Consider the following 24,119-nt stretch of genomic DNA (forward strand, 5'->3'; position numbering starts at 1 on the left):
AGTAAATGGCTGGAGGTGATCCCTGAGAGAACACATTTTGGTGGAAAAGGTCACTCATGGAAAATACCAAAATTTATATGTAGCAGTTTAAATATACTATGGGAAACATTGCGGTTACATTCTTCAGTTACCTCTATGACAGCACGATGGTTTTTTTTTAGGTAGGGTGTTTCTTTTTGGTTTTCTTTTAAAAAAGAAAACTGTAGGCTGGGCGCAGTGGCTCACGCCTGTAATCCCAGCACTTTGGGAGGCCGAGGTGGGCGGATCACGAGGTCAGGAGATAGAGACCATCCTGGCTAACACGGTGAAACCCCATCTCTACTAAAAATACAAAAAATTAGCTGGTCGTGGTGGCGGGCGCCTGTAGTCCCAACTACTCGGGAGGCTGAGGCAGGAGAATGGCATGAACCCAGGAGGCAGAGCTTGCAGTGAGCCGAGATCACGCCACTGCACTCCAGCCTGGGCAACAGAGCGAGACTCCATCTCAAAAAAAAAAGAAAAGAAAACAAAACTATAAATCTTTCCCCACAACTGTAAATCTTTCTCATTCATAGAGATATCTTCCTAAATGTGCTACTAAACTTATATTTATATTTTCACCATTTCAGTGTGACTTCATTTTAATGCATGCGGTTATAAGGGTCTCAGTTGCTCTTCTCTGCAGGTCAATATCTGTTGCGGGAAGTCAGGGACACCGAATGGAGGGACCGGCTGGAACCGTGACAGAAGAACATAAATTGTGAAGATTTCATGGACATTTATCAGTTCCCAAAATTAATACTTTTATAATTTCTTACGCCTGTCTTCACTGCAATGTCTGAACATAAATTGTGAAGATTTCATGGACATTTATCACTTCCCAAATGATATTCTTATAATTTCTTATGCCTGTCTTTACTTTAATCTCTTAATCCCGTTATCTTCATAAGCTGAGAATGTACGTCACCTCAGGATCACTATTGTACAAATTGATTATAAAACATGAAATCAGTGCACCTTAAAAAAGAACAGAATAACAGCAATTTTCAGGGAACAAGGGAAGATAACCATATGGTCTGACTGCCTGCAGGGTCGGGCAGAATAGAGCCATATTTTTCTTCTCGCAGGGAGCCTATAAACGGATGTGTGAGTAGGAGAAATATCACTGAATTATTTTCCCAGCAAGGAATACCCTGGGGAAGGAATGCTTTCCTGGGGGGTGGTCTATAAACGGCCACTCTGGGAGTGTCTGTCTTACGTGGTTGAGATAAAGACTGAAATACGCACTGGTCTCCTGCAGTACCCTCAGGCTTACTAGGATTGAGAAATTCCAGCCTGGTAAATTTTGGTCAGACCGGTTCTCTGCTCTCAAACTGTGTTTCCTGTTAAGATGTTTATCAAGACAATACGTGCACAGCGGGACAGAGACCCTCATCAGCACAGCGGGACATAGACCCTCATCAGTAATTCTAATTTTGCCTTTGCCTTGTGATCTTTATCGCCCTTTGGAGCATGTGATCTTTGTGACTTACTCCCTGTTCACACACCCCCTCCCCTTTTAAAATCCCTAATAAAAACTTGCTGGTTTTGCGGCTCAGGGTCGTCATCACGGTCCTACCAATATGTGATGTCACCCGTGGAGGCCCAGCTGTAAAATTCCTCTCTTCGTACTCTTTCTCTTTATTTCTCAGACCGGCCGACACTTAGGGAAAATAGAAAAGAACCTACACTGAAATATTGGGGGCTGGCTCCCCCGATAAATATCCAATTTTCCTAGCACCCTGTTGAAAAGACTTTCCCCATTCATGTATCTTGGCCTATTTGTTGAAAATCTATTAACGGTCAATGAAGGGTATCTTTGTCTGTTTCTGCTGATATAATGAAATACTATAGATGGGGTAAATTATAAGGAACAGAAATTGGCCAGGTGCAGTGACTCATGCCTGTAATCCCAGCACTTTGGGAGGCTGAGGTAGGTGGATCACCTGAGGTCAGGAGTTCAAGACCAGCCTGACCAACACTGAGAAACCCCATCTCTATTAAAAATACAAAATTAGCTGGTCATGGTGGCGCATACCTGTAATCCCAGCTACTCAGAAGGCTGAGGCAGGAGAATCACTTGAACCCAGGAGGCAGAGTATGCAGTGAGCCAACATCATGCCATTACACTCCGGCCTGGACAACAAGAGCGAAACTCCATCTCAAAAAAAAAAAAAGGAACAGAAATTTATTTTTCACAGTCCTAGATACTGGGAATTCCAAGATAAAGGTACTAGCATCGGGTGAGGGCCTTCCTCTTGGATCTTCTGGAGGGAAGAAATGCTTGCATCCTCACAGGGCAGAAGACAGAAGGGCAAGAGAGGGCAAACCCCATCCATCAAGCCCTTGTAGTGGCATTAGTTTATTCATGAGGACTTTGCCAAAAGGCCAAAGGCCTGCCTCCCAAAACTGTTTCACTGGGGATTAAATTCTAACCTATGAATTTTGGAGGGGAAATAAGCATTCAAACCATGGCAAAGGGGATGATTTCTGGACTCTCAGTTCTGTCTTATTGATCTGTGTATCAGACATTTTTCCAGTAGGTCTGGCTACTATAGTCCTTGACCTGATGATGGAGAGCTCCACCCCATTCCACGATTGTCATGCACGGATAGAAATGGTCCTAAAACCTCCAGAAGATCTCTTTGACATACTCTTAGACAACATAGACTTACTTCTATTTTGGGATAGCTCCTGTAGATGAATTGTTAAGGAAAACATAATAATGGGTTATGCAATATTTTCTTTCTTTGTTTTTTGAGACAGTGTCTCACTCTGTCGCCCAGGCTGGAAGTACAGTGGTGTGATATTGGCTCACGCAGCCTCTGTCCCCCTACTCAAGCAATGCTCCCACTTCAGGCTTCCGAGTAACTGGGACGACAGGCATGTACCACCACACTCAGCTAATTTTTTAACTTTTTATAGCAACAAGGTCTCACTCTATTGCCCAGGCTGGTCTCAAATTCCTGGCCTCAAGTGATTCTCCTACCTCGATATCCCAAAGTGTTGGGATTACAGGCATGAGCCATCATGCCTGGCCTAGGCAATATTTTCTCTACATGAAACACTTGAGGCATACTCTTCACTCACTGTAAAATCAGTATGAGCCTAGAGCTCATAGCTCTTACTACATCTTGCACGCTGACAAACGGGAAAACTGCCTCTACTGACACAGACTGCAGATATGCTTTTGGAATTCCTTATGCAACTGGCACAATTTGAAAAATCTGTGGATTCACAACTTGTTCTGGTATACCCACTGCCGACAGACACATAACTGGGCTATTTTTTTTTTTTTTGAGATGGAGTCTTACTGTGTTGCTGGGGCTGGAGTGCAGTGGTGCGATCTTGGCTCACTGCAACCTCTGCCTCCCGGGTTCAAGTGATTCTCCTGCGTCAGCCTCCCGAGTAGCTGGGATTACAGGTGGCCACCACTATGATCAGCTAATTTATTTTTGTATTTTTAGTAGAGATGGGGTTTCACCATGTGGGCCAGGCTGGTCTTGAACTCCTGACCTCGTGATTCGCCCACCTCGGCCTCCCAAAGTGCTGGGATTACAGAGGTGAGCCACCGTGCCCGGCCCATAACTGGCATACTATTACAGATGATTTCCCTCCCTATTAAAATGGCCACTGTTCACTGTCTAGTCCATACTACGGAGATTTATACTATATCTCTAGGGAATGATAGGGCTCAAAAGATTGCTAAATAGGAAGCCAAAAATGGTACCTTGTTCTTTCCCAATCCAGTTTGCAAAACTGCCTTTACCCATGACTGATATTATCAAGTAAATGTCCCATAATCTGAGAAGATCTATAGATACAAAAGGGAAAAATAGTATTGTAGAGATTATACATTAGGCCAGTCACACTCCCTGTGCTATTAATACTTTCCTTCAATCTTTTCCCTTACACAAATCTCTCACCAAGTTGGACATAGAGGCAGATGGGAAAGAGTTAAGAAAACAAAAGACAACTGACTGGCCTGGCATCTACAAAATTACTGACCCACTTATTTCTCAGTGCATTACTTGTAACCCACCCAATTTCTGGATGAAGCTCACAAATTTCACAGAATCCTCCAACACCCACACTGACCCTCCCAGCACTCCAAATGGATGGTTTATCTACAACTTGAGTCAATTCTCATTGTTTAGTGATTGTCTCCATGTTTAGTGGATGGGCGCAATGCTATACAGCTAGACATGATGATGCCATGAGTGGTAAATAATTAATTATTGAAATTATTCCTGGTTTTAGTATTCTTTTGTGGACAGAACAAAACCAAGGAGGTAATTTCATATGTGCTGCTGAAGCGAGCACAACCAAGGAGGTAATTTTATAGCTGATATAAACCACATTCTTGCAAAAACTACAGAAGACTTATTAAAATACATACCATCCTTAACCAGCAGAGCAAAGGGAATATAAAAATCTAAACATAAAAAGGACTTTAGAGAAACAGCTGTCAAAACACTGGACTTCAATGGCCAGAAACATTAGCCCTGACCCTTATAAAAATCTGAAATACTACCAACAGTAGACATGGATTACCTCCTTTTCTGTAGTTTTTGGGTTTTGGTTGCACTGTAGCTATTGGTATATCTAAACTTTACATTCCTGGATTGAGTAAATATTCTTGGGAATGAAGTGAACAATATGATGCTATGACTAGCTACATATGAGAACTAACCAGTGGCCAGGCGTGGTGGCTCATGCCTGTAATCCTAGCACTTTGGGAGGCCGAGGCAGGCGGATCGCTTGAGGTCAGGAGTTCAAAACCAGTCTGGCCAACATGGTGAAACCCTGTCTCTACTAAAAATACGAAAAAGTTAGCCAGGCATGGTGGTGGGTGCCTGTTATCCCAGGTACTTGGGAGGCTGAGGCAGGAGAATCGCTTGAACCCGGGAGGCAGGAGGATGCAGTGAGCTGAGATCATGCCACTGCACTTTAGCCTGGGCGACACAGTAAGACTCTATCAAAAAAAAACAAAAAACAAAAAAAAACTAACTAGTATATTTGGAGCATGTCATCAACAGGTTAATAAAAAAATGCCATCACTTTTGACCAAAAGATGAGGTATTTCCAGGTGTGGTGGCTCAGGCCTGTACTCCCAGCCATTTGGGAGGCCAAGGTGGGAGGATAACGTCAGTCCAGGGGTTCGAGACCAGTCTGGGCAACATAGCAAGACCCTGTCTCTGTAAAAAAAAAAAAAAGAAAAATTAGCTGAATGTGGAGATATGTCTCAGTAGACCTAGCTACTCAGGAGACAGAGGCAGGAGCATCACATGATCCCAGAGTTTCAAGGCTGCAAGGGGCTGATCATGCCAGTGCACTGCAGCCTGGGCAACAGACTGAGACCTTGTCTATAAAAAAATAAAAATAGGCCAGGCACAGCGGCTCACGCCTGTAATCCCAGCACATTGGGAGGCTGAGGCAGGTGGATCATTCAAGGTTGAGAGTTTGAGACCAGCCTGGCCAACATTAAACCCCATCTCTACTTAAAAATACAAATATTAGCTGGGCATGGTGGTGGACGCCTATAATCCCAGCTACTCAGGAGTCTGAGACATGAGAACCACTTGAACCTGGGAAGCAGAGGTTGAGTGAGCCGAGATTACACCACTCCTCTCCAGCCTGAGCGACAGAGTGAAACTGTGTCTTCAGAAAACAACAAGAACAAAAGAATATCACTCAGGCATAAAAAAGCAATGAATTACTGACATATGCTACCACGTGGAGGAAACTTGAAAACATGCTAAGTGAAATAAGCCAGACACAGAAGGACAAATATTATATGCTCCACTTATTTATTTATTTTTTTGATTCGTTTTTTTGAGACAGAGTCTCACTGTCACCCAGGCTGGAGTGCAATGGTGCGATCTCAGCTCACTGCAACCTCTGCCTCTGTGGTTCAAGTGATTCTTTTGCCTCAGCCTCCTGAGTAGCTGGGACTACAGGCGTGCACCACCACACCCAGTTAATTTTTGTATTTTCAGTAGAGACGGGGTTTCACCATATTGGCCATGCCGGTTTCGAACTCCTGACCTTGTGATCCACCTGCCTCAGCCTCCCAAAGTGCTGGGATTACAGGCGTGAGCCACCACGCCCAGCCCTAGATGCTCCACTTAGTCAAATTCACAGAGCAAGAGAGTAGACTAGACGTGATCAGGGATTGAGTGTAGAGAAGGGAAGTTGTTTTTTAATGGGTACTGAGTTTCTGTGTGGAGCGATGAAAATCTAGAGATAATTAGCTGTAATGGCTATAACACATTGTAAATGTATTTAATGCTCCTGAATGACACACTTAAAAATGATTAAAGTAGAAATTTTATGTTAGTACATGTTACTTCAAGACAATTTATGAACAAAAGAAAAGACACAATTCAAGCTACTATATATGAACACAACAATATCTAGAAGCACTGGATGGAGGTTGGTGTGGTGGCACATGCCTCTAGTCCCAGCTACTCAGAGCCTGAGGTGGAAGGATCGCTTGAACTCAGGAATTCAAGCCCAACAGGGGCAACTAGTGAGACCCTGTCTCTTAAAAAATAATAACAATGATAATAATAATAACAATAATAATAATGCACTGAACGGAAAAAACAGCAGAGGAGATATTGCTGAAATAAAGATAAGTGAACCTCAAAAACTAGGAGTATAACCGATTTAAAATATAGCACTCAGACAAAAAAAATGAACAGAACCTCAGTGAGCTGTGTAATGGGACAATTGTACAAGGACTCCTTGAAAGACAGGAGTAAAAACAGAACAAACAAAAAATATTTCCATAAATACTTCAGGCCGAGCACAGTGGCTCAGGGGTTTATTGAGCTTTTTGGATCTCTAGGTTTATAGTTTTTATCTAATTTGGAAAATATTTGCTGTAATCCCAGCACTTTAAAAGGCTGAGACAGGCAGATCATGAGGTCAAGAGATTGAGACCATCCTGGCCAACATGGTGAAACCCTGCCTCTACTAAAACTACAAAAATTAGCTGGGCGTGGTGGCAAGTGCCTGTAGACCCAGCTACTCAGGAGGCTGAGGCAGAAGAATCATTTGAACCTGGGAGGCGGAGGTTTCAGTGAGACAAGATTGCGCCACTGCACTCCAGCCTGGCAACAGAGCAAGACTCCATCTCAAACAAAAACAAAACAAAACAAAACAAAACAACAACAACAAAACTAGCAGTAACAATATGTTTTACACAGGAGTTTGAGACCAGCCTGGGCAACATGGTGAGACCCCATCTCTACAAAAAAAATTAAAAATTAGCCAGATTGCCAGGCGTGGTGGCTCACACCTGTAATCCCAGCACTTTGGGAGGCCGAGGCGGGCGTATCATGAGGTCAGGAGATCGAGACCATCCTGGCCAACACGGTGAAACCCCGTCTCTACTAAAAATACAAAAAAATTAGCTGGGCTTTGTGGCAGGCCCCTGTAGTCCCAGCTACTCAGGAGGCTGAGGCAGGAGAATGGCAGGAACCCGGGAGGTGGAGCTTGCATTGAGCCGAGATCCTGCCATTGCACTCCAGCCTGGGCAACAGAGCGAGACTCTGTTGCAAAAAAAAAAAAAAAAAATTAGCCAGGCATGGAAGCTCACACCAGTGGTCCCATCTACTCAGGAGGCTGAGGTGGAAGGATCACTTGAGCCTTGGAGGATGAGGCTGCACTGAGCCATGTTCGTGCCACAGTACTCCAGCCTGGGTAACAGAGTGAGACCCTGTCTCAAAACAAACAAACATTTGTCACATATTTTCCAAAACAGATAAAAATTATGAACCTACAGATGCAAAATGCTTAACAAACCACAGGCACAATATATATCAACAAATCTACACCAAGACACAGCATCAAATTGCTGAAAACCAGGTATAATAAAAAATTCTTAAGAAACCAGAGAAAATAGACACCTTAACAACAGACAACCAAATGTAACATTGATTACATACTTATTATCAGAAACAATGCAAACCGGAAGACAATGGAGTAACATCCTTAAAGAACTAAAAGAACAAGGATATCAACAAAGAATCTTATATTGAGCAAATAATATCTTTCCAAATGAATGGAAAATACTTTATTTAGTCATAATAAATGTGTTTGCAATCAGCATATTGGCTCATTGAGAAAGGTACAGCCGGGTGTGGTGGCTCATGCCTGTAACCTGAGCATTTTGATAGGCTGAGGTGGGTGGATCACCTGAGGTCAGAATTTCAAGACCAGCCTGGCCAACATGGTAAAACCCCATCTCTACTATAAACACAAAAATTAGCTAGGTATGGTGGCGCATACCTGTAGTCCCAGCTACTTAGGAGGCTGAGGCAGAAGAATCACTTGAACCCAGGAGGTGGAGGATGCAGTGAGCCAAGATCGCGTCACTGCACTCCAGCCTCGGCGACAGAGTGAGACTCCGTCTCAAAAAAATAAAGGTCCAGCTGGGTGCAGTGGCTCACGCCTGTAATCGCGACACTTTGTGACGCTGAGGCGGGAGAATTGCTTGAGTCCAGGAGTTCAAGACCAGCTTGAGCAACACAGCAAGACTCCATCTCTACAAAAAAATTAAAATGGCATGGTAGTATGTGCCTGTCCAGATCACTGAATCCGTAAAAAAAGAAAAACAGGCCAGGTGCGGTGGCTCATGCCTGTAATCCCAGCACTTTGGGAGGTCGAAGCAGGCAGATCACCTGAAGTCGGGAGTTCGAGACCAGCCTGACAAACATGGTGAGATCCCATCTCTACTAAACATACAAAAATTAGCTGGGCGTGGTGGCGGGCGCCTGTAATCCCAGCTACTCGGGATGCTGAGGCAGGGGAATCACTTGAACCCGGGAGGTGGAGAAAGCAGTGAGCCACAAGATCATGCCATTGTACTCCAGCCTGGGTGAGAGAATGAGATTCCATCTCAAAAACAAAGCAAAACAAAACAAAAACCAAACAAACAAAAACCAAACTGGCTGTCTTACTACTGGGGTGGCTGAGTAAGTCCTCTAAACTACTATTCCTATCAAATGGTCCTTGGACACACCCTTAGAGTTTTCTCTTCCCAAGATGATTTTTCATCTTGGTAATATGGATAGACTGAGAATTTTCCAAATCTTTTTGTTTCAGTTCCATCTTGATAATTCCATCTCCAGTCAAGTCTTTCCTTACATTAGTATATGCAGTCAAGAGGAACCAAGCTGCCTTTTTCAACACTTCTTAGAAATGTTGTCAACTCAATATCCAATTTCATCACTTCCTAGTTCTACTTTCCACAAAACTAGCACAGGACCACGATACACAAAGTTCTCTGCCACTTTATAAGAAGAAATCAACTTTTCTCCATTGTGTAATAACATTAACCTCAATTCTCTTTTTACATATATATTAGTTTGTTTCAGAGACAGGTTCTCACTCTCTCTCCAGCCCAGGCTGGAGTACAGTAGCATGACCTAGCTTACTGCAGCCTCGAACTCCTGGGCTCAAGTGATCTGGTGACCTCAGCCTCCCTGGTAGCTATGACTACAGGCATATACCACCAAGCCTAGCTAAATTTTCCTTTTTTCTTTTTTTGTAAGGATGAGGTCTCACTATGTTGCCCAGACTGGTCTTGAAATCCAGGCCTCGGTTGGGCATGGTGGCACACACCTGAAGTCCCAGCTACTTGGGAGGCTGAGGCAGGAGGATCTGTTGAGCTTAGGAGTCGGAGGTGGCAATGAGCTATAATCATGCCACTGCACTCCAGCCTGGGCAACAAATTGAGATCCCCATTTCCAGGAAGGAAGGGAAAGGAGAGGAGGGGAGGGGAGGAAGAAGAGAAGAGAAGGCAAGGGAAAGGGGAAGGAGAAGGGGAAGGGGAAAAGGAAGGGGAAGGAGAAGGGGGAAAATCCAAGCCTCAAGTGATCCTCCCATCTTGGCCATTCAAAGTGCTGCCATAACAGGCATGAGCGACCATGCACATTCCACTTTCATTTTTGAGGATCCACTCTCATAATCTAACCTAATCCTTATCATATCTCAAAAAAAAATTGCCTAATACTGCCACATCAGGGAAGTGGAAAAATAAATAAAATTTTCTACAAACATTTATTCCATAACAAGTGATTAGTAGCTTTTTATCATTTTCTAAATACTCTTCATGTTAATCCCTTATCAGATATATAATTTGGAAATGGTTTCTCCCATTCTATGGGTTACCCATTTACTCTGTTAATATTGCCTTTTGATGCCAAAGGTCCACAAAGTCCAAATTATTTTTTCCCTTGTGGGTCATGCTTTTGGTGCCAAATCTAGGAAATCGTTGCCAAATTCACTGTAATACAGCTTTTGCCATGTATTTTCATCTAACAGTTATACAGCTAAGATGGACACTCACGTATTTCATTCATTTTAACTTCTGTACATGTTAGGTATGGGTACAACGTCATCCTGTTGCATGTGGATGTGCACTGCCCCACAGCATCATTCTACAGAAACACTAAGCTATCCCCCATTGAATAGTCAGAGCAGACTTTTCAGAAATTGTTAGACTTTATGTAAATTATTAGACTTTATTAGACTTTCTGTGTTATCTTGTTGCATTGTCTATTTCTGCGTTATTACGCTAGTACCAAACAGTTTTTATTAGTATGGATTTGTAATAAGTTTTGAAATCAGGAAGTGTGAGTTCACCAACTTTGTTCTGGCTTTTTTTTTTTTTTTTTTTTTTTGAGACAGAGTCTCGCCCTGTTGCCCAGGCTGGAGTGCAGTGGCGTGATCTCAGCTCACTGCAACCTCCACCTTTCAGGCTCAAGTGATTCCCCTGCCTCAGCCTCCTGAGTAGCTGGGATTACAGGTACGCGCCACCATGCCCGACTAATTTTTGTATTTTTAGTAGAGATGCGATTTCACCATGTTGGTCAGGCTAGTCTCCAACTCCTGACCTCGTGATCCACCTGCCTCAGCCTCCCAAAGTGGTGGGATTACAGATGTGAGCCACCACATCTGGCCATTGTTCTGGCTTTTGAAGACTGTTTTGTTCATTCAGAGACCCTTGAGATGTCATATATAAAAAAATTAAAAATGTTAAAAAATGGCTCCTAAGAAGAAATCAAGTGGTCAAACCTATCCCTAAAAGGCTAGCAGGGGACAAAAAGTGGTATCTCTCAATAAGAAAATACAAACCTAAGATGTTTTGAAAAATGGTGTATCACCTTGGAAAGTTCATCATAAGGTAAGAACAAACCAAGAAATCACACACTAAAGCAGAGAGAAGCTGAAGTTCCTCAAAGTGTTAGAGCTGCCCCTACAGTGGCAAAAATGATCCCTCTAGTTCATGATAAACTAAGGATAAGCATTAAGTGTGTGGCTAGAGGACACGTCACAGAACCACAGCCCTACTGATGGTAACATCATACTTGAAAAAACACTTAGCCAGGCCAAGCGCAGTGGCTCACTCCTGTAATCCCAGAACTTTGGGAGGCCAAGGCGGGTGGATCACGAGGTCAGGAGTTCGAGATCAGTTCGAGAACATGGTGAAACCCAGTCTCTACTCAAAAGACAGCTGGGTGTGGTGGCGCGCACATGAAATCCCAGCTACTCAGAAGGCTGAGGCAGGAGAATCACTTGAACCCGGGAGGTGGGGGTTGCAGTGAGCCAAGATCATGCCACTGTACTCCAGCCTGGGCGACAGAGTAACACTCCGTCTCAAAAAAAAAAAAAAAAAAAAGAAGGAAAGAAAGAAAAGAAAAGAAAAAACACTTAGCCTCTATAAGCATCACTGTGAGGGGGCTGAGGAGAGCAAGAGGAAGGAGTTTGAAGCCAGTAAGTTCTGGCTAGGCTAACTATGCAACACAGTGCAGCCCAAGAACTTGAAGACCACAGGAGAATTGGCATTGGCTGATGCCAGGGAAACAACAGCATTCCTAGAAGAGCTCATAAAACAGAAAAAAGACACTACCTTCCAGAGTAAATCTTCTATTGTCATGAATCAGGCATGTTCTAGAAGATGCCCAATGGTACCTTCATACATGAGGGCAGGTACTGGGGTTCAAGGCCTGGAAAGAAGACCACCTTATTCTGGTGCTGTCAGGCCATGCATTAGTTCATGAGAACAAGCGAGGCTTCGTCTACTGAGCAATCACCAGGTTCTTTAGGACAAAAGCAAAACTTGCTGGCCTGTGTCCTGGCAAGAACATAAGAAGGCTTTCTTCTAGCAATGCTTCACTCCTCATGTGATGGAATACCTCAAAGAGAAGGGACTGCCACTCAAGGTCTTCCTCAGAATTGACAACACTCCAGGCCATCTCTCCAATCTCTTTGTTTTGCCTAAAAGAACATGCAAGTGATATTTCTGCCTCCTAAAACTACATCACTGCTGTGTCACTAGATCAAGGCATCATCAAGTGCATTCAAGTGACTTACATCCATCTGACCTTGGGTGATTTCTTGGAGTCTTGATGCTAACCTTGAATGTACCACAGTGGTTTTATTGAAGAGCTTCACAATTACAAATACAATTGTGCTTATTGGGAAGGCTACAGATGCCCTAAAGCCCAGGACAGCCAATACATGTTACAAGCCATCATGGGGTAAGGGAGTCAATGATTTCAAGGACTTCCCCACTATTAATGCAGTTATTAAGAATATGTGAAATGTTGCAAAAAAAAAGTTGGTGGGGAACGCCATCTGAAATGACTGAGGATGACGTTAAGGAACACACCAAAAAGCAAAGAGAAACCCTTACCAGCTAGGAACTTCAAAGTCTGCTGAAATCCACTACAGATGATGATCAGCTAGAGCCATTGATTTGGACACTTGAAAAGTTTGCCACAGTTTTTCAGTAGGCAAAGGTGAAAAAGAGGTACGATCCTCAAAGATCCTACAATGGAACAAAGCTTTCAATCCACCTGAGAAACCACAACATGCCTATAAGCACCACAAGATTTTTTTTTTAATGAAGCAAAGGAAAAGAAGAACTACCTTCCTATAACTAAGCATCTGCAAAGAAGATGGAACATTCAATGGTTACAGATCTTCAGCCCTCAAGCCAAACAGATCCTAACATTAGTATTACATAGCCTCCTCAAATGAGTCCACATCTATAATCACAAGTTGGTTCTTCCAACATAGATGATAGTCCTGATGGCCTGTCAAGATTCAAGTTAACCTGATGTCTCACTACTTACCCACAATGCCATACATCTAGTCATCTCAACACATCAAAACATTGGGTGCCACAGAATCATCATCATTGTTATAATCACTATACTTGGGTTATCAAGAGAGAAGACCCAGGGTTTTGGTAAGTGTTAACACATTAAACAAAAGCAATATGTGAGAGTTGAAGCAAAGAAACTTTAATGTTCTGGCTGACTACACTATGTTGATAGGCTCACGATTACTGCATCTATACTGAAAATACATAGACTCTTTTCCTTATCATGATTCCCTAAACAATACAATAGAACAACTATTTGCATAGCTTTTATAATGCATGAGGTATTTTAAGTAATCTAAACATAATTGAGAGTATACAAGAGGATGTGGGTAAGTTACATACAAATATGTCATTTTATAAAAGGGACTTGACATGGCTCACGGAGTGCTGGAACCAATACCCAGCAGGTATCAAGGGATGACTGTATTGGAAACAAACTGAAACTACTTAAGGCTTTACCAAGTGCTTACATTCACAGGGTCTATCTCCAATGTGTTTCATACAAGTTTCTGAAATGAAATAAAATTAATAAATGCTTTCCCACATTCCATAAATTTAGAGAGAATGCTAGTGTGTCTTTTTATGTCTATGCAAGGAACTGAGAGAAGCAAATGCGTTCCCACATTCCTTACATTCATATGGGTTCTCTCCAGTGTGAGTTTTTTTCCAGTGAGTCTTTTTATGTCTACGCAAGGAACTGAGAGAAGCAAATGCTTTCCCACATTCCTTACATTCATATGGGTTCTCTCCAGTATGAGTTTTTTCATGTCCTTGAAGAAAACGGGAATGAGTGAAGGCTTTACCACATTGTTGACATTCATAGGGTTTCTCTCTCATGTGAATTCTTTCATGTCGTAGAAAGCAAGTGAGCCAAGAGAATGCTTTCCCGCATTCCTTACATTCATATGGCTTCTCTCCAGAGTGAATTCTTTCATGTACCTTTAAGTTATCATAATGACCGAAGGCTTTCCTACATGTTTTACACTCATAAGGTTTCTCTCCTGTGTGAGTCCTTTTATGTCGAGAAAGGTATCTGAAACGACTGAATGCTTTCCCACATTCCTTACACTCATATGGCTTCTCTCCAGTGTGAGTTGTTTTGTGATTTTGAAAGGAACAGAAATCAATAAAGGGTTTCCTACGTTTGCATTTATAGGGTTTCTCTCCAGTATGAGTTGTTTCATGCCTTCGAAGGGAACTGGAAATACGGTAGGCTTTCCCACATTGTTTACATTTATAGGGTTTCTCTGCAGTGTGAGTCTTTTCATGTCTTTGAAATACACTGGGATAAACAAAGGCTTTCCCACATACCTTGCATTTATGAGGTCCATCTCCAGTGTGCATTATCATATGACTTCGAAAGCTTGAGCGATGAGATAATGCTTTCCCACACTGCTTGCATTCATAGGGTTTCTCTCCAGTGTGAGTTCTTTCATGACTTTGCAGTGAACTAGGACAATCAAAGCCTTTCCCACATATCTTACATTTATGAGGTCCATTTCCAGTGTGCCTTATCATGTGTCTTTGAAAGCTTCCCAGATGATGAAACGCTTTCCCACATTGCTGACATGCATAGGGTTTCTCTGCACTGTGAGTGGTTTCATGTCTTTGAAGGGAACCGGAAACACTGAAGGCTTTCCCACATTGTTTACATGTATAGGGTTTCTCTCCAGTGTGAGTTCTTTCATGTATTAGACAAGAACTGGAATCAGGGAAGGCTTTAGAACACTGCTTACATTTATATGGTTTCTCCCCAGTATGTGTTCTTTCATGTCTTAGATAGGAACTGTAAAAAGGAAAGGCTTTAGAACACTGTTTACATTCATACGGTTTCTCCCCAGTATGTGTTCTTTCATGTCTTAGATAGGAACTGTAAAAAGAAAAGGCTTTAGAACACTGCTTACATTCATATGGTTTCTCTCCAGTGTGCGTTCTTTCATGCATATGTAATAAACTGGGCCAAAAAAACGCTTTCCCACACAACTTACATTTATAAGGTCCATCTCCACGCTGCACTGCCATGTGTCTTTGAAGGTTTCCCAAAGAACTGAAGGACTTCCCACATTCTTTACAATCATATGGTTTCTTTCCAGTGTGAAGCCTCTCATGTGTTTGAAATGAGTTGTGGTAACTGAAGGCTTTCCCACGTGGTTTATGCATATCTGGCTTCTCTCCACATTCATGATACTCATGTGGTTTGTGCCCAGTACCAACTCTGATGTAACAATTAAGGGATGAATGACCCATGGTGATTTCTCCTCTCATACTGCTTTCATACGGACCTACTCCAGGAAGAGTGTTCTTGGTCACAATACTATCTTGAATCTGGCTAGATGTTTCTCCACATTGACTTCCACCTTTACTTTCAACAAATCTCTCTAACACACGACATCTGTAAAAAATGGGAAATATATCACTAAAAGTCGGTCTATAAATAATCGTATAGGTGTTAATAAGTATTGGATGTACATTTTTAACACTATCATGCAAAGTGCAGGCTTCGTGTCCTGCTTGAACGTGAATGGATGGAATGCTGTGCAAGGTAACTTGACCCAGGTGTTCTCAAGACAATCACATTCATATGTGGCTTCATAATATTGTTGTCATGGGAACTAATTTATGAACACTGAACAGCTATGGAACATTTAAGTATATGTTTTGGAGAAAATTTTCTAAGAATAAATAAATTTAAGCTAGGCTTGTTCATTTTCTTTGCTTCTTTTTAAATTTTCATGTCATTCTCAGAACGGCTCCAGGGACATATCTTTCTCTTGTGAGCGTAAATTACCTTAGATTTTTCCTGGGATATCTGTATTGATCTTCAATGTTCTGGTCTTTCCATTTCATTCCTAAAAGGTATACACAGAAAAATCATTACACATTTTTACAAAATTATAGACAAACAGTAAGATTGTGATGTACACTGCAATCGTTCAAAATGCATTCACTGAAGTACAGCTGACTCTTGAAAAACAGAGGTTTGAACTGCACAAGTCCATTTGTATATACATATATATATGAATGTTCTTCAGTCTCTGCTACCCAAGACACTAAGACCAGCCCCTCCTCTTACTCAGCCTACTCAATGTGAAGACAATGAGGATGAAAACCTTTCTGAGGATGCACTTCCACTTAATGAACAGTAAATATAGTTTCTCTTCCTTATGATTATCTTTTTAACACTTTCTGTTTCTAGCTTACTTTACTGTGAGAATATAGGATGTAATAATACGACATAAAATATATGCATTAATCACTGCTTATGTGACTGATAATGCTGCCCATCAATAGTAGGCTAAGATGTGGACAAAAAGTTATATGAAGATGTACAACTGCTACAGGAGCTGGCACCCCTAAACCCTGTTTTTTTTTTCCAGGGCCAACCATATCCCCTTTCCATATTCCAAATCTTTGAACAGCACGAATGACCAAGAAACAAATGTCTCCAATTAAATAAGTGGAAATGCGATGTCATCCTTACCTACACAATCCAGGTTCCTGATGGTTTCCTGCATCACATCTTTGTAGAGATTCTTCTGACAAGGACCCAGCAAAGCCCACTCTTCTCGGGTGAAGTTCACAGCCACATCCTCTAAAGCCACTGAGGCCTGATCCATCCCACATGTACAGAGGAGGAAGGGTGAAAATCACAGTACTGAGAATCTATACTCACTTCATAAATTTCACATGATGCTGTGGTTTCCAACCAGTTTATTCAATGACATGGTAAACCCACTCTTATTCTCTGTCTACACTCACTTTCTCCTACACAGTAACTCTGAAGCTACAGTTAAACATGTTTGGTAAATTAACAGTGGGATAGAAACATGCCACTTGTTGGCGAACTAAGTGAGTGAATCACATAGCCTGGACCACCCCTAATGTCGATTTCCACAGTGGGTCTGCAGTCCTTGGCACGATAAAGTCCTACTACTTATTGTGCAAAAGGGAGTTACCATTAGCAGTGCTGAGACTGCGTGTCCTTACAAATGCTTTTTCACAAAGTTGGGCTTTTCATGGTGTCTAGACAACGTATTTAGGGGAGGGCCCCATGAGCATAATAACAGGGGTGGAGTGTGCCTAAATTGTTCATGCAAAAAAAATATAGTATTTCCTTAACTCCCATCTTCCTTCTGAGAGTTTGGAATTTTGTTACATACTCAGCAGACAGAGTGCACTGATCAGCCACTGCTAGGTTTGAATGGTTGTCCCCTCCAAAATGCACACTGAATGTTAATCTCCAAAGTGGCAGAAAAAAAAAAAAAGAAAAAAAAAGTGGGGGCTTTAAGAGGTGATTTAGTCCTGAGGGTCTGGACCTCATGAATAGATTAACCCATAATGGGTGAATGAATAAATGAGCTATCTCATGTCCTTCTGAGAAGAGTAAGAGATCTCAGCTAGACACTCAGCTCCCTCACCATGTGATACTCTATGCCACCTAGAGACTCTGCAGAGTCCCCACCAGCAAGAAGGTTTCTCATCAGATTCCCAGCCTTAACCTTGGACTTCCCGGCCTCCAGAAATGTAAAAATTAAATACTGTTTCTTATAAATTACCGAGGTTCAGTAATTCTGTTATGAATTACAAGAAACAGGCTAAGATAGCTACAAAGAAACACTCTGGGCATTGGGTCTATAATGAGCTTTCTGAGTAGATGATATTTCACATGTTTTGTTGCAACTTGTTATTTGGGGGATTTAGCCCATCCTATGTGATTATACTTACAGAAAATATTTGGAAGCTGGCAACTAGTTTCCTTTAAATCAAATGTAGTGAAGTATCACAAGAGACTGATAAAAGATATTTCACCATCTCAATGGAAAAATTTTAAACATTTTCTTGAGTAATGCCAAAAGGAGAAGGAAAGAAGGGGAAAGACTGCATATATTCTTAGAAAGAACTCAATGTCATCTCTCACGAATATTTATAATACTTCCTAAATAACTAAAACGGACCTTTTAGTAGTCAACAAAAATTACATTACCAAGTCTAATAGAACTCACAGTATCTAAAAAATGCTGAAAACTTTCTCACCAAGAAAGTGCAGCTTTCCAAAAACAAAGAATTTTGAAACTATAATATTTGGCTCCCCATACTATTAACACAGAGACAAAAATATACATATACATATATATATATGAAGAAAAATGAAAACTGGTAGAAAAGTCTCGTAGAGTTCTTATTTGTCCTTGGCCCAATCTCTCCCCCATCAATGCCACTCTTGAACACAGCAGCCCGAGTTCCCAGTATAGAACCCTGAACACTAACTCTAGAGACAGCAGATCAGATCTTATTTGCAAATTATTGCCTTGCATTTTCCAATCTGAATAAGCACTATCCAAAGGTCTGAAACAAGGCTGCTTTTTTTTTTTTTTTTTTTTTTGAGACAGAGCCTTGCTCTGTCACCCAGACTGGAGTGCAGACGCATCACCCAGACTGGAGTGCAGCCACACAACCTTGGCTCACTACAACCTCTGACTCCCGGGTTCAAGTTATTCCACCCTGCCTCAGCCTCCTGAGTAGCTGGGAGTACAGGCATGCTCCACCACATCCGGCCAACTTTTGTATTTTTACTAGAGATGGGGTTTCACCCTGGTGGCCAGGCTGGTCTCAAACTCCTGACCTCAAATGATCCGCCTGCCTTAGCCTCCCAAAGTGCTAGGATTACAGGTGTGAGCCACTGCGCCCAGCCAAGGCCCTCTCTTCTACTTTATCTACAATATAACACGATCAGGGTCAAATTTGGCAGGAACTGCATGAAAATGTTGCAAAATACACAAAAAGCCTGTAGCCAACTGCAAGAACAGACTATGATTAAGACATACAGTAGACCAACTAAGTCATGGAGAAAAAGAGCTGAAGAGAAAATGTCCTCCAGATATCAGGGTACTCAAAAGCACCCAGGTATCCTGGGGAATTGAGAAAGCCCCATGCATGCACAGTAAAGAACACATTTTCACAAAAGACACTGGAGAAAAACACTCATTTTCGCTTCTGGCTGATCTGTAGCTTTAAGTAAGCAGAACATAAAGCATAAGTAGAGTATTAAACAGCCTGGCTAAGTGTTCAAGGGATGCCCCAGGCACAGAGCCATCCACAAAGACTGGAAGAGGTCAGGCTTTTGTATGCTTTATCTTTTTTACTAGCTTCTAGCATTCAGGAAATCTCTGCCAGAACACTGGATGAACACACACTAAAGAACAGAGATGTCACTTTCTACAACAAATAAGGAATACAGTCTGTGCAAACATACTTTGAAAATGTTATTAAACAAATGAACAATTACAGTCTTCAACACACATAAATAGAAAACAGTGAGGAAAGAAGAAGAATCCAGTTTTCAGAATTACCCCATTATAACATTGAGATGTCTACTTTTCAACACAAAATTATGAAGAATACAGAAAAACATGAAAATATGGTTCATCAATTGGAAAAAATATAATTGAGATAAGCCATCTCTGAGAAACCTCAGACACCACTCACTGAATAAAAACGTTAAAACAACTATCTTAAATATGTTCAATGAAGTAAAGGCAATGATGAACAAATAACTAAAAGAAAACCAGAATATAGATATAGAGATAAAATAATATCTATTAAAAAGTATAAATTAACTGGGCGTGGTGGCTCACGCCTGTAATCCCAGCACTTTGGGAGGCCAAGGTGTGTGGATCACCTGAGGCCAGGAGTTTGAGACCAGCCTGGCCAATGTGGTGAAACCCTATCTCTACTAAAAATACAAAATTAGCTGGGCATGGTGGTGCACGGCTGTAATCCCAGCTACTTGGGAGGCTGAGGCAGAAGAATCGCTTGAACCCAGGACGTGGAGGTTGCAGTGAGCCGAGATCGTGCCACTGCACTTCAGCCTGGGCAACAAGAGCGAACCTCTGCCTCAAAAAAAAAGGGATAGAAATTTAGCCATATAGAATTTATGCAGCTGCAGGGTACAACTAAAATGAAGACATCTTCACAAGTGTTCAACAGATGTGAGCAGCCAAAAAAAAAAAAAATCAGTTAAAATGATGATAAATGAATTGAAATTAATTTAATGGGGGAAAAAAAGGAATGAAATTGAGAGAACGTGTGACTGGTGTACTTGTCTTGCCAATAATGTTAAAAGAAGTTCATCAGAGAGAATAAAAATGATACAGGTTAGAAATTCAGATCATACACACACACACACATGCACACACAAATATATACATATGCATATATATGAAGAGCATTAGAAAATAATTCAATGAAGGCACAAAAATTATTTCCTTTTCTTATTCCTATTGGATATCATAAAGGTTTGTTCAAAAAATAATATCAACAATGTATTGGGTGGTTATAGTTTATAATAGGGCAAATGGATGACGGTGATGTTAAATTGGGTGGGAGGGAGGAATGCTGAACACTGGGTTATATGAGCATTACCCCAAAAGCCAGTACAGTGTTACTTAAAACTGAAGGTCCATTTGTTGTGAATGGTTTACTCCAAATGCTAGGGAATTCAATAATGAAATGTTAAGAAACAACAGCCTGTCACAGTGGCTCACCCCTGTAATGCCAACACTTTGAGATGCAAGACAGGAGGATTGCTTAAGCTCAAGAGTTTGAGCCCACACTCACCAACACAATGAGACTGTCTCTACGAAACGTGTAAAATAAATAAATAAATAAATAAATAAAAATTAGCCAGGTGTGGTGGCCTGCACCTGTAGTCCCAGCTACTCAGGAAAGCAAGTAGGGAGGCTCTCCTGAGCCCAGGAGTTGGAGGTTATAGTTAACTATGATGGCTCCACTGCACTCTAGCCTAGGTGATAGAGCAAGAACCTGCCTCAAAAAAAAAAAAAAAAAAAAAAAGACAGAAACAAAGAAACAAGTAGACTTACTATACTATTAGAAGAAAACACAATCATATAGACTCCTCAGTTAAAATAAAAGGAGACAGAAAAAGAAAGGAAGTTGAAAAAAACCGACAAGTATAACAAATATAAAACAATTATATATGTACACATGAATCCAGGTATATCAATAACCACTTTAAATGTGTATTATATGAATATACCAATAAAAGAAGACAAGGACTGACAGAGTAGAATAAAAAAAACAAGACCTACCAATGTGTGCAAGAAAACTATTTTTTTAATTCTCTCAAGAAAACTATTTTAAGTAGAAAGACACAGGTACATTAAATATAAAGGTATGAAAAAATATACTCCATTTTAGCCCTAATCAAAAGCCATATGGGGCTGGGTATGGTGGCTCATGCCTATAATCCCAGCACTTTAGGAGGCCAAAGCTGGCGGATTGCGCGAGGTCAGGAGTTCAAGACCAGCCTGGCCAATATGGTGAAACCCCGTCTCTATTAAAAATACAAAAAAAAAAAAAATTAGCCAGGCATGGCGGCACGCACCTGTAGTCCCAGCTACTTGGGAGGCTGAGGCAGGAGAATCACTTGAACGCAGGAGGCGGAGGTTGCAGTGAGCTGAGATCGTGCCACTGCACTCCAGCCTGGACAACAGAGATGCTGTCTCAAAAAAAAAAAAAAAAAAATTGGTCTTAGCTGGAGGTGGGGGCATTGGCCTCAGGCCTCTCTGCCATAGTCAAAGCTACTCTCTTACTCTTCTATGCTTTACATGGATATTTCAAAACAAAATACTCATGTTTGATGAATCCAGGAAAATCACTCAAATTCAGTGTTTATGTCTATGGGTGGGAAGGAAATTGTAAGGCACTGACATTTTATAGCTCAACAGGAAAAGCCCAAATACCTATCCCTTCCAGACAAGGAATGTCATTTAATTACTATTTCCATGATAGTAAGTGATATAGTAAAAAATAATTATATTTTACTTCTTTAGCTGTTGGAAAGTCCTCTCCCACAGAATTTAGCATTCATCTGTCAAATATAACAGGAACAGAACAGATTTCTCCATTGTCCCAAAATCTCCACCCTTTTAAAAAGGAGAAGAACTGAACTTTTGTTAAATCTTTTTAATTCAATGTACCTACTACACTTTCTTGTAAAAATGTATTCCTTTTTTGCAGCCATAATGGAAGAGGGTTTTTCCCTTGGTAGTAGTTATACTACTAAGTCCTGAAATTCCATCTGAAATCATCCAAAAAACAAACACACCTGAGAATCGTACTACACAAGCTCTGGGGCAAAAATAAATAAATAAAGGCTTTTAAAAAATGGAATAGAAGATTACATATACCATTTATATTCTGAAATCCAACTCTTTCTAGTATTACTTATAAAATTTATTTCCTGAAGTCCAACTCTTTCCAACTTTGGGTATACTTTCTCTTCAAAGTATACAACAACAATTTCTAATCATAGGATGTATTTCACGTTTAATCAAAAATTTAGGCTGAAAAGAGTAAACATATCTTTTCAAGCTAACAAACTCAGGAATCAGCAGTGCTGACTGGAACACAGAAAAGTCTAATGCAACAATCAGTGCAGGTCATCCTATCACCTGGGACATCCCTTAACCCTCTTCTGGTCGCCACCCTCCTAGGAGACACTCACCACCCTCCTAGGAGACACTGCCTTGTGTGCTTTTCAGGATCTGGCACTACCTCAAAGGGCAGGTTCTCCAGTCCTTAGATATAACTTTCTACCTTTTAAGTCTGAGAGAGTCCAGAAGGCAAAAATCATTTGTTTTTTTTCCTATGGAATATGACCATGAAATTGGCTGTTCAGTCCTGTGTCTCCAAGGAATGGAAACTAGGGTTGGGAAGAAAAGGTGAGTGTCCCAGGAGTTAGCTTTTTACAGGAATTATATACCAGAAGATTCCTCCCATCCCAGTGGATCCAGTTGCTCCCCAGGGGGCCCCACCCCCATCTCAGGCTGTCCCCTGGGAGGAGTGACCCAGGGGATGATATTCACTAGACCCTCCAAGAGACTTGGCAGCTGTGGACATCCATTTTTTTTGAGACAGGGTCTGCCTCTGTTGCCCAGGCTGGGATGCAGAGGCACGATCATAGCTCACTGCAACTTCAAACTCCTGGGCTCAAGCCATCATCCCACCTCAGCCTCAGGAGTAGCTGCGACTACAGGTGCCAGCTACCAAGCCCAGCTAATTTTATTATTATCATTTATACTAGAGACAAAGTCTTGCCATGTTGCCCAGGCTGGTCTGCAACTACTGGGATCAGGCAATACCTCTGCCTTAGCCTCCCAAGGTGCTGGAATTACAGGAATGACCCACCGTATTCAGGAACCCAAAATAATTATTTCAAGAAAAAGCCATACATTGCTAGCTGAAAACAAGATGACAAACTAGTGAAATATCGCCTGGGGGCCAAACAGTTCATACTGTTACTGTGAATTAAGGACAGGAGGTTAGCCTGGGGAACCTTGGTTTCTCTGGAAACCAAGGTTAGTCTCTGGAAACCAAGAGATTTGCTGCCAGCCCTAGGAGGAGTTAGGATGAGAGAACACAGTGGTGGATTTGAGACCCTGCTGCCCCCACATCTTTGCAAGACTCAGAGGGGAAACGATCGCCCTTGGAAAGGAAGAAAGGACTGAGGACCACGGAGACCACAGCTCCTCCCACACACAAACCCCACACACGAGTCTGGATTCTGCCTGGTGACTCGTCGTCACCGTGCAGCCTCCTCACCGGGTTCACAGGAACTGCGAGCCAGGCTGGAGGCGAGATTGCAGTTAGATATTAACCAGGTGCCCTCAGCCCCGCTGCCTCACGGGGCCGCCTCCCTGAGAGTCAGGTCACAGCAGACGCTGACCGCCGCTTCCCCATTGTGCCTGGGGATAAGATCTCTGAGAGCTGCTCAAGAGTCGCCGGAGTTCTCAGATCCTGAATCCCAGCGGAAAGGCTGGCGCCAACCAGGTTGAAGTCCCCACGAGGGAGCCCATTCAGCAGAATGCGGTTTCTTCACCTCCTGTCCCAGGATTCA

General features: G+C 41.9%; 1 protein-coding gene across 5 annotated transcripts in view; it reads right to left on the bottom strand.

Moving 5' to 3' along the window:
- Nucleotides 1–13,318: 13,318 nt before the first annotated feature.
- Nucleotides 13,319–24,119, bottom strand: part of LOC115931641 (zinc finger protein 443) — an 86,303-nt gene continuing 75,502 nt past the window's right edge. For all 5 annotated transcript variants that reach the window (XM_063701040.1, XM_063701039.1, XM_055371615.2 and 2 more), the window contains 3 exons: nt 16,683–16,809; nt 15,990–16,050; nt 13,319–15,593 (listed from right to left, as the gene is read on the bottom strand). In XM_063701040.1, coding sequence (XP_063557110.1) covers nt 13,769–15,593; nt 15,990–16,050; nt 16,683–16,809 — 2,013 coding nt within the window. In that variant the 3' untranslated portion in view covers nt 13,319–13,768. The remainder of the gene's footprint in view (nt 15,594–15,989; nt 16,051–16,682; nt 16,810–24,119) is intronic.

This window comes from Gorilla gorilla, chromosome 20 (assembly GCF_029281585.2).
Source record: "Gorilla gorilla gorilla isolate KB3781 chromosome 20, NHGRI_mGorGor1-v2.1_pri, whole genome shotgun sequence".
NCBI lineage: Eukaryota > Metazoa > Chordata > Mammalia > Primates > Hominidae > Gorilla > Gorilla gorilla.